This window comes from Podarcis liolepis (assembly GCF_965112155.1).
Source record: "Podarcis liolepis genome assembly, chromosome: 10".
Classification (NCBI taxonomy): domain Eukaryota; kingdom Metazoa; phylum Chordata; class Lepidosauria; order Squamata; family Lacertidae; genus Podarcis; species Podarcis liolepis.
Genome location: NC_139562.1, coordinates 40,014,578 through 40,026,601, shown reverse-complemented (window position 1 = coordinate 40,026,601; position 12,024 = coordinate 40,014,578). Strand labels below are relative to the sequence as shown.

The 12,024-nt window shown below is 40.3% G+C and overlaps 1 protein-coding gene across 1 annotated transcript in view; it reads left to right on the top strand.

Annotated features, from left to right (window-relative positions):
- TMTC2 (transmembrane O-mannosyltransferase targeting cadherins 2) overlaps positions 1-12,024 on the top strand; it is a 197,425-nt gene that overhangs the window by 94,843 nt on the left and 90,558 nt on the right. The window contains exon 3 of the mRNA XM_083463090.1: positions 9,939-10,767. Within this exon, the coding sequence (XP_083319216.1) occupies positions 9,939-10,767 (829 nt within the window). The remainder of the gene's footprint in view (positions 1-9,938; positions 10,768-12,024) is intronic.

The following is a 12,024-nucleotide window of genomic DNA, read 5'->3' as shown; positions in this document are numbered from 1 at the left end:
GACTTAAAACAGCTCCTGGAGCAGAGCTGAATCACACATTCGCAAATATCCTGAAAAGTGCCTTGGGCACTGGTTATTCTCAGTTAAGAATAGATTCCTTGACATTTATCCTCATAAGGACCAATATGAATTGATCCTGAAATGGAGGATTCTGAACAGAAGTGCCCTGGAGATCTCTTGCTGAACCATTGTATTTAAAATAATGTTTACCCCACTGTTCATCTAAAAAAATTCCTCCCCAGTAGCTTACAGCAATCAATAAAATACGCAATCTAAAAGACATCTCACAATAGGAGAAGGATTTGGGAGGAAGCAAGGTGTAAGTGACAACATATTTTATAAGCAGGCTTCTGTAAGCCTGAAGGTTAGAACTGGGGATCAGCAATGCTGGCTTCCATTTTTTTCTGCCCATTGGAAATATTGGCTGATCTAGACTAGGGGTCAGCAAACTTTTTCAGCAGGGGGCTGGTCCACTGTCCCTCAGACCTTGTGGGGGGCTGGACTATATTTTGGGGGGGAAATGAATGAATTCCTATGCCCCACAAATAACCCAGAGATGCGTTTTAAATAAAAGCACACATTCTACTCATGTAAAAACACCAGGCAGACCCCACAAACAACCTAGAGATGCATTTTAAATAAAAGGACACATTCTACTCATGTAAAAACACAGATTTGCAGATCGTCCGTGGGCCGGATTTAGAAGGCGATTGGGCTGGATCCTGCCCCCGGGCCTTAGTTTGCCTACCCATGATCTAGACTCTGCCCCATTGCTATCAGTTGCCAGCCTCCATTTTGCCTTGGAGCACTGCAGGTCCCTTAACACTTTGAAGGTGTGAGCTTGAGGTATTCTCTTCAGTAAACTTTGCCCTGTTTCTTCTGATATATGTAAATCTGGCACCAGCCTGCTTTTCTAAGACACAAAAGGGCCTTTACTTCAGCTGAAACTCAGCAAGGTGGGCATACATGTAACATAATATATCCTCTTCATATTTAGGGTGCTTTTAGTCTCTTCAAGAAGGTCTTTCACTCATTAAGGAGTTTCTATTATGATAACTTTGAGAGGAGGCTGCCGTCCTCTCAGCCTTCCCACTGAGTTGAAGTCTCATTATAAATTGTCTCTTTATGTTTCCAAAATGCTGGGTTCCCAAGCTTAGCTCATTAATGAGACAGGAATGTATTTCATAATGGCTGGCTTGTTGCACCAGAACCACACAGAGTAAAAAAGAATGTTGCAGTTTAATTCATTGGTGCTGGAAACACATTTGCACTTCAGCAAGCCTGCTGAAGAGAACTCATGAAGATTGATTCCAACTCTCCCCTCTCCAAAAATTAAATCCAGTTACTTTTGTTTTTCCTGTGTCTCATCTGTATATCTACGTTTTTTAAAAAGTTTCCTTTTGACAAAATACATAGGAATTATTACTTAAAAAACACACACCACAATCCAGTGAAACTGAACTTTGTTTGAAGAATATGCTGTTTTTCAAACAGAAGGAAAAAAGAATGCTTTCAGCCACAAAGACCAAATTGCTTCACAGCTAAAAGTGGTTCAGCCATAGTCTGCTCCCTGGCGGGAATGGCTAAATCTCTTTCTTTAAAGCTAAACAAGATTACTCCAAAAGCTGGCATTCAAATAGCTTTTTGCGTAATGGCATAATAGGTTAGGGGTTCCTACAGTCTCCAGTGCAGAATCAACAATTGAACTCTTTAGGTGCTTAACATTCTAGAAGTTTACTTTAGAATTAGCTTGCCTTTAGAAGGCAAAAGACTGCTAAGTATTTGATTTCCTGACATTAGTTTAACAAAGAAGTCACCATGTCAGCTACAATACCATGAAATGGAATAAGCATTTCCTGTTCTATTCTCTCCACAAGGATCTCTGTCCCCCCCACCCCTTCCTTTCACTTGATTGAGGCTACCACTTATCAATTGTTAAGTTTCTGATAGCTTTGTATGCTGAGGATCTAACGGCTATATTAAGAATGTTAAAATGTTTTGACCTATATAAGAGATTCAGAAGTATATCAAAAGAATTTCATGTCATTTTATAATTTCTTAAGTCTTATAACAACATGCATTTAACAAATCTTCAGCTTTGGGAGGACTCTTCCTACCCCATGTCCAGCCCATCAAATTATTGTATTACATTTGCGGTAATTTACTGTTGCTTGAAGGTTTTGCACCTTTTAATACTGAGCTTGCTGATAAATGGATTGTCAGATACTCATTATCCATAGCAAGAAAATGGTACTTGCTGCACATAATTTTAATTTGTTCCTTTCATTCTTCTTCTAATAGTGCTCCATTCCAATTTCCACTTAGTAGAATACATAGAAAGTTAATGAAAAAGCCAAACTCCAAAGCAGGAGAGTCAGAGAGAGAGAGAGAGAGAGAGAGAGAGAGAGAGAGAGAGAGGGAGAGAGAGAGAGAGAGAGAGAGGGAGGGTGAGACCAACACTTGTAGTTTACATGATTTATAAGGCTAACCCTTGCTTTTTCTTACACTTGGGGTGGGCACATCATTGCTCCCACATGGGAGAAGTAACATTTCATCTGGGATACCCACTGTCTGGAACTTATCGTACAAGTTTTGTGCCTCAAAAAAGAAGGTGAAATCTCAGTAGCTGAGGCTCCCTGGGAATTTGGCATCAACATGGAAACTTAGATTTCTTTGAAGCTTGTTTTGTGTATGTGTGCATTTTGAGCTAGGGAGGTAAGACTGGCTATTCTAAAAAGCTGCAGTCTGCTATTGGCTTATCCTTTAGCTGCAACCACCTGCATTGTTTAGCTCAGGGTTCTGTCAGTGGTTGAGGAAAAGCCTTTTCCACAGAGAATTCTCACATTTCTCGATGTATAATATAAATTGCCTTATCCTTACCCTAGATTGTCTCAGGGGAGTAGAAGTGTTCACCAACTATGTGAAATTTACGATTCCATGAAGCTGCAGTCATGGGGGCTTCAGGCTGCTGATAATATTAATGTAAAAAAAAATAAGCCAGTAAAAGTTAATCCTAGAAGCAGCAATTTTAAAAAGAGCGCATTGAGGATAACACTGTTTTACGAGACTGAGACGAATGATAAGCCTCAAAGAAAGAAGCTATGGCAAGGCATCATACGCTAAGATGAGGGTTGATCAGCGTCTGTAGCAATGCGCTTTCACAAACTGTGCCATGCCAAGAATTCAGAAACTACAAAGGTGGAAGAGATGTTTAATAAAGGAAATGAACTCACACATCTGTAAATGCATGGAACTCTTCGAGTAGCAAACTGCAGTCCACTAATACATTGCTTACTCATCTTTGTCACTGGGAAGCCAAGCACAGACAAAACACGGGATCCAATGCAGCCCTGAGAAAGACACCAAAAAACAAAAGGCCAATCATACAAATTGGCATTGTTCCCAATGGTTTTTGAAAACATTTATTTTTCATGGGAAAAGTTTACTAGACAAAACTTGAATACTGCAGGTAACCAAAGCAGACCGTAGTTCCAAGCACCTCTCTCTCTCTCTTTTCCTATAGGAAATCAAGCACCCCACAGTTGGATGGGCATTAAATATAAAGAGAGTTAACAGCATGTTCAGGGTACCTTTCTATAGTAAAAGTGCAGTCCTTTGTGCATGTACTTGAAAGTAAATCAGTGTGTTCAGTGGTGCTTACTCCTAGGTAAATTTACATCTGTTTGCAGCCAAAGTCCAAACTCAGCCAGAGTTTATTAAAAAGTATATTATTGGCTTGTAATAAAACCCTGGTCTGTCCCTAGTTAATATGAATAATGCAAATAGTTGCAAGAAGTACACTCTAGATGAGATAAAAAGCAATGTGGGCTGAAAACCATGTGCAAGTGAGCTACCAGGATCAACATGCTTCCTAACCTACATCCCATTGCTGACTAAGCACCATGGAGCCTAAGATTTGGTCTGTATGGTTCCTAGAGACTGGAAGCAGCCAATCTCCATACCAGGCAGAAGAAAAGGGAGAGCACTATAACATATTATGTTACCATCAAAATCTATCATGTGGAAACTATTTGCAGCTTCCTCTATGCGATGAAAGTAATGTGTAGGCCAGCCGTATGAAACAGTTTATCATGTCATTCTTCCCTCTTCCTCATCTCCTCGATTCAAACATAAAAGGGGATAAATCCATAGGCAGCAGCACATAAAAAGAGGAAATATAGATAATGCTGACTCAGTTGATGACTGACAGGTACTTCAGCTGATTGGATTCCAGTTACATCTGGATAGCTTTTTCTGTCAACCCCAGAGCCAGCTTGCTATTTATACTACAAATAGAATTCAGTATTGGATGGTTTTCCACTGCTGGATTGTTAAAGCTGCTTAGACCTTCCAGAGGCTTAATTTGGGATTAAATGACATTTTGCTCATAAAATCCATTTAGTTAATTCGCTTGCAAAGTGTGTCCCCTCCTGCAGTTTTAATGTACTACTTATTTTTTCTTCTTCTGTTTGAAATAAAACATGCTTCTTGGCTTTGGGTTTGCTTTAGCAAGGCACTATTAGGTATTAATAATACTGCAAACAAATGAAAGACTTGGCATAATCATTTGAGCACATTTTGCAACTGCTGTAACTCTTAGCAACATTTGAACATTTCGGCCTCATTTGTACGTTTTCTGTACTACAGAAAATGGCAGACAAGAATCTACTGCTGCCGTAGTCCACCCAAAAGTCTGCTGTATGACCCCAGCATACAACATCTGCTGTTACATGCCATCGGATGCTTAACATAGCCTTCCCCCAATCTTGTGCCCAACAGAAGTTATTGGATTCAAATTCTCTTAAGCCCCAGCCAGCATGGCAAATGGTCAGGAATTATGGAAGCTTGTAGCCTTTCTCAACCTTGGGTCCCCAGATGCTTTTGGCCTACAACTCCCATCATCCTTGACCACTGGTCCTGTGAGCTAGGGATCAAGGGAGTTGTAGGCCAAAAAATCTGGAGACCCAAGGTTGAGAACCACTGGAGCACATCTGAAAGGCACCAGGTGGTTTAGCACGTTTAAAAACCTACTGAACAAAGCAACATATCCATCAAACAAAATATAGCTGTGCTGATATCCTAGTGCCTTCAAAAAGCAGCCCATGTAATAACATCTCTCACTGTTCCTAAAAACTAGCTGCATTTTGGCTTGGAGACTCATTATTTCTACTTTTATGGAAGTACAGCTTGCAATGTGTCTCTGTTTGCCTACGCTGTTTGTCCAGGGCACGTAGATATATAATGCTTTTGTGTGAACTTGTTGTGAGGGCGTGGTATCTTCCAGAGACCCTGTTTTTCTTGATTGATTATTTTTTTAAAAAAATCTAAGCAGAGTACAAAATAGAAGCAACAACAGACAACTTAAACAAAACATTACAAAAATACACAGTAACATATAAAAATGTTACATTAATACAAAGTTACTATTATACATATGTAAATCAATATCAGTTCATTCTCTTTTGGACTACCCCCCACTCTCAGCCTCCAAACAAACTCAGCTCATTCACAAAAAAGAAGAGTTCAGCAGACATCACCCTAGTCTCTCACTAGAACCATAGCATTTTAGATTTGGAAGGGACCATGATGGTCATCTAGTCTAACCCCCTGCAATGCTGAAATCTTTTTGCCCAATGAGGGGCTCAAACCCATGACCCTGAGATTAAGTGCCTTATGCTTTACTGACTGAGCTATCTAGACTTGCTTTTTATGGGCAGGCACAAGGTGGATGGTGCTTCCTCAGAATGCCCACAGCTGTGTCCTATTCAGCTGTACTCTCCACACATCGTTCCAGGTACAGCAAGTTGTTGAGTTTCCCAGGGGGTCCAAAGGATGGGAAACACCCTTGTGCACTCACAGTCCCCCCCTCCTCTTTCTCCAGCTGCTCTAGTTATGCTGGAAATGTATAGGCGTGTTACTAAAACTGTGATCTGATGGCTTTTAAAATATTTTAAGTTTAATTTTGTATAATTTTATTGGCACCTGCAGATTGCTTCTCAGCCCTAAGCATTGTTAGGGTGCAGTTATAAATCTAAAAACAAAAACAAATATCTAGGGTATCTTCAACACCCTTTTGATTTATACTTTTTTGTGTACATATGAAGACCCCTTAGAATTTATATGATAAAAATGTTGACACGTTGCTGAAGAATACATTTTCGAATACCTCTTTAGTATGGATAACAAATGGAGAATGATCCTTGATGTCCATGGCTCTCTCCACCACCAGATGTCAAGTGGATGTTGTATGCAGTCACCTTTAGATGCATGAAGCTGAGGTTGCTGAGAGCTTTAGAAACTATAAAAAACCACTGTGGGTACTCTGAACCTCTTTAATAAAGTCCAAGTGACCCAGCTCTTCAGGAAGTGGCTTACCTTCTATAGTCTGTGCAAACAAAAAATTCTGAACATTTGTGTAATGCAGCCCAATTTACATTGGTTGAAGGCATTTATGTTCTTTTGAGATGTGTGGAAGGTTATATTTATTTATAAATGCCGGCATATACACCTCTTTGTAATGTGAGAATAGTCTTGTGTGTTGTTGAACCTTTTCTTGCTGCGTGCCATGCTTTCAGATCTTCAGAGTGTGCTTCTTTGATGTTTGTTCCTAAAAGGATAAGGAAAGGGCAGAGGGAAATAATGCTTGCCTTCTGGAAACACCATATGTCACTGGATAAATGAGGACTTCACATTGACAAGGGCTACAGTGTGGGATAATCTGCTGCGGAATTTAATTCAGCAGTATTTATGGTAGAGGTGTGCAGTCGGAATCTGAGCAAAAGTATTGCATCATGCAATATATGGATTGGTTGGGTTTGGTGAATGTGCAAGACGATTCACTGATTGAAATGCCACACATGATCGCTGTGCTTTTAATCAGATCTTTGGAAGAAAAACCCCCTGTGCACATTCGTTTTCTTTCCCAGAGGAAAATTATAGCTGATGAAGGGTTAGAGGATTTATGAGGGTGCCAAAGCATATGGCAGATGGGCTGGATTAGGACTCGGGAGTACAGTAATCCAAATCCTTGTTGCCAAGTATTATAAAGAACTCTGCCTCCTGCTGGGCTCTTCTAAATTTATAGCCTAAAAAGCAAGGGCTGCAGATACCGAAAATACAAGTACTGTTTATAGAGCTGTTCCCTAAATTAATGTCTGGATAAACAACTCTTTTGGCTTTTCCACTCCAATCATTATCCTACCCTCACTGAAATTTATTACAAAGCACCATGTTATGAGCTACTAAGAGTGGTGATGTGTTTGTAGGTTGTGTTTGGAAATGGTTTGAGATACGCACTGCCCACAATATTAGGCTTGACACTTCATAAAGCAGCTTGTTTTGATGTGAAGGCTGTCTTGATTGAGATCAGTGTCTTCCTGAGTCTGCATCATTCTTTGTCCCATCTCCACCCTGAAATCACCATTGGAATTTGTTTTTTTAAGGCTATGACTTCCATTCTTTTTGACAGAAGTGGATGAAATTTGCTTCCTCGGTCCATGTGGCTGGAAACAGTCCCACAAATCTACAATCCTATATTGTGAAGCATCAGGGAAAAGCATATAATAAAGGGATTCAACCTAAGCATTAGTCAAGGGTGCCAACTTAAATTAAAAAAAAATTGAGGGGTGGGGGGGGGGAAGTAAGCCCTGCCCCATATAATCAACCACATGACTTGGCACACATAAACATCATTTAGAAGACATCAGGGGAGTTTTTAATGCGTGACATTTTAATGTATTCTTAATCTTAATCTGAAGCAGCTCAGTGTGGCTGGGAAAACCCAGCCAGATGGAGGGGGTACAAATAATAAATTATTATTGTTGTTGTTGTTATTTATTTGAATGGCAGTGCCCATTAATTTTGGCAGGGTTCTAGAGCCCTTACGCCTCCTTCCCAAAGCTGGGCAAGTGCTTGCAGAACTTTGGGAAGTAGGTGAGAGGGTTCTAGGACCCTGCCAGAGCCCTCCTGACTCCTTCCCAAAGCCAAGTAAGGCAGCCTCCACCTTGTGGGGTCTGGTTCCAGGGGTTCCAGGCTTTCCAGTTTTTGTGTATACACCTGGATCCTCAGAACCAAGCCCTCTATAGCTGAAGGAGCATCTCCACCCCATCTCCCAGCCCAGACACTGAGACCCAGCTATGGGTGCCTTCTGGCAGTTTCCCCACTGCAAGAAGTGAAGTTACAGGGAACCTGCCCTGTGGAATGCCCTCCCATCAAATGTAAAACAGATAAATAACTATATGACTTTTAGAAGACATCTGAATGCAGCACAGTATTGGGAAGTTTTTAAATGGTTTATGTTTTATTACATTTTGTTGGGAGCCTCCCAGAGTGGCTAGGGCAGCCCAGTCAGATGGGCGGCATATAAATAATAAAATGATTATTATTATTACTTGTATTGGTTCCAATAGCTCCTTAGTATATTCAGAATTCTCCGCCCCCGCTCCCCAAACTCACAACTTTCTGCACTTTCCTGACTTTTAGAAGAGCTTTTGTCAAGCAACATATGCCCTGTTGTTAGGGAAGGCAACTTTGTCACATGCTTCCTGCCACCTTCACGCTTACAATGTTGGACTTGAAACTGCTTCTCTCTAGTTTTGCTACAGTTCTACAGTACACTGGAAAATGTGATATTCCAAGTTTCAGTATTGCATAAAATGGTCAATCACAGATGCACGTGTAACCTTTGCTAGTGCTGGCACCAGGGTTACCAACACATCTTTTGAGTTGTGGTTCCTTGTTAATTTTGCTAATTGTACTCTGTATTGATTCCACAAGATATACTGTAGCAGCATATTCTAAAATATGCTGATGGTCAAAGTTTTCTCTTTCACAGTCTTCTTCATTTAAGAATCTTGGGAGAGAAGCAGAAATTCTTAAGCATGGTGTATTTATGCATACTTTGTGGCTCATAACATTATCTTGTGTTATGGTTGGCATGCTGGAGATTATTAGGAAGGCTTCCAATCTAAAACTATGGAAAGCTCAGTGAACACCCAAGCAATATGTAAGCACTGAGGATGATTGGGGGGGGGGGAGGGATGCTAAAGCAATTTCTGCAATTTCAGAAGCCAGAAAAACCACACGCAGAAACCAAATAATTGACCAAGATATGCAGCAGGAATATGATGAGCAGTTCAAGCAAATGTCAAGCTATTACTGCCTACCATAAGTAAACTAAAGGCATGCTTTAAAGTGCACTTGTTGTAGCTAGTTTGCTCATGTCTTTGACCTTTGGACCCCGCATAGCAGCTCAGTATAGCTGAAATTGCTATTTTGAATGGAGCTCCAGATCGTCCCTGGAGGGAAAAAGAAATGGAAGAGAGAGAGAGAGAGAGAGAGAGAGAGAGAGAGAGAGCGCACTATGGGGAGGATTCTGGAGAGAAACAATTTTACGTGTCCTTTGAAAAAAAGTGTATTTGATGTCCAGGCTAAAGCAGAGACTGGAGTTAATGAATGGGAAAGGAGCGACAGATTTTCAGTATGCTGATTGCAACTGTATTATTACAAGTGTGAGTTTAGATTGCTCCTTGTGCAATTGAAATTCTGGTAGCTTCTTTGTGTAAGGCAAAAAGCAGATTAAGCAAAGTGTGATGAAATCACATGACCATTTCATGCACATGCCAGATGCTCACATGCAGAATCAAATCATGCAAGTGGCCTAATTGCACATGCACACACAAAAAAGGTGGAAAATTTGCAAGATAAGACAGTATTTCTATTTTTATAACAGTGTAGCTTCTGGTTTACAACAAACCTTAGTGATGGACAAGCAATTCTATAAAAGCATTTAGACATACGTAATAGATTGTACTGGAAAAGCTTGTAGGACTGTATAGTTTCTTTAGGTAAGGTTTTTAAAAGCTCACAGAAGCAACTTCAGAATCCCCAAAACCAAAATATGAATGTAATTTTATTTATTGTTCTTTTTTCCCTTTCAGCGGAAGAATTTACCCCTTCTTTTGAGCATTGGTTTATTGATCTTCTGGGGAGCTTTGCTACTAGGTCTTCGCTTTTATTGGATGGGGAACAAACCTCCCAGCTTTTCCAACTCTGACAACCCAGCAGCTGACTCGGAGAGTTTTCTAACACGAACCTTGACCTTTTTTTACCTGCCAACCAAAAATCTTTGGCTATTGCTGTGCCCGGACACGCTTAGCTTTGATTGGTCCATGGATGCTGTGCCTCTTCTCAAAACAGTCAGTGACTGGAGGAACCTACACACAGTGGCCTTTTATGCTGGACTTCTCCTCCTTGCTTACACCGGTTTGAAAAGCTCCAGCAAAGAGAGAGAATGCAATGGGAAAAACGTAACAAATGGCAAGCAGAACACCAATGGCCATAACTGCCTATCAGAAATGGAGTATAAAAGCTTGGAGTTGAAGCCCAGCTTTGTATCTAAAGAAGAAAACGGCATTAACAAACACTTGCCGCAGAGACCGCAACTCCCCTCAACTGAGAATATTGTAGTTCTGTCTCTGTCCTTATTAATTGTGCCCTTTATTCCAGCCACAAACTTTTTTTTCTATGTAGGCTTTGTGATAGCAGAGCGTGTCTTGTATATACCTAGTATGGGCTTCTGCCTGCTGATCACTGTGGGCACCAGGGCCCTCTACATCAAAGCCCAAAAGCGCTTTCTGAAGAACTTGATTTTTTTTGCCACAGCTGCATTAATATTTTTCTATGGACTCAAGACTTTTGTCAGGAATGGGGACTGGCAGAATGAAGAGATGCTGTATAAGTCAGGGATAAAAGTAAACCCAGCTAAAGGTAATGTTCTCTATTTTGTTTTGTTATGTTAAAAAAAATCCACTGTCTATAATTCTATTTTCTCTTTCTGGATTGAACACTTAGGATATGGATCCTACATGTGCATTTATGAACAGTTTAAATACACAAGTCGCAGGGGTCAGCAAACTTTTTCAGCATGGGGCTGGTCCACTGTCCCTCAGACCTTGTGGGGAGCCAGACTATATTTTGGGGAAAAAATGAATGAATTCCTGTGCCCCACAAATAACCCAGAGATGCATTTTAAATAAAATGACACATTCTACTCATGTAAAAACACGCTGATTCCTGGACCTTCCGCTGACTGGATTTAGAAGGCGATTGGGCCGGATCCGGCCCCCAGGCCTTAGTTTGCCTACCCATGCACTAGTGTATAGTAGTATACCATACAAATAGTACAGTCATATAGAATATAGATTTGTTTTGATTCCATATTAAGAGGAATCATTTTAGCATGCAGTAAAAACAACCACAAAAATGTTTTACAAACATTTCACATATCTAACAAACTATGCTATAATGAATTGCTACTTAATAAGCAATACAGACAGGCCCCCAGTTTACGCACTTAAAATATGCGCACAGTCGTGTATATGTGCATTGCACCGAACCTGGAAGTGACCCGGAAACATCAAAAAGCAATCACTGAAGCATCACTAAAAGGGTGGGGTGGGGCAGAACAGGGTGTTTGCAGGCATTTTCAATGGGTTTTGATTATATGCGATTTCACTGAGGCACATGGTTCCTTGGAACATAACCCCCATGTAACCCTCTGCCTGTATGAACATGTTTTAACTTTGTCTTTGATTCAGATATTTGAATCTATTTCCACAAGTGAAGAAAAGTTTGGTAATTACTGGGGTGTCTAAAACATGCAAATCAGATCAACTTTCCCCCCTTTTCTTGTTTTCCTTTGATTATGGCCAAACTTGAAACTTGAAAAAGACAGCCAACATAGATATTTAATATTAGTGGTACTGTCCTTTTGACAATTATAATGAAACATCAGTATTGTTACATAAACAGAGTGATTTATTCTCAGCTTCCCTGATGAAACATCTCTTTGTTGCATTTTCCAGGTATTTGAAATGTTAGGAAAATCTAACCTGTTAATAGCTGCATATCTGAATGAACAGCCTGTCTTTGTTTCACATGGTGTGTGGCCGCAGCAGTGCACCTGGGAAATTTAGGTTAGATTTAAACAAATTCAAAATGGCTTGTATGTAAGAAACAGTATTA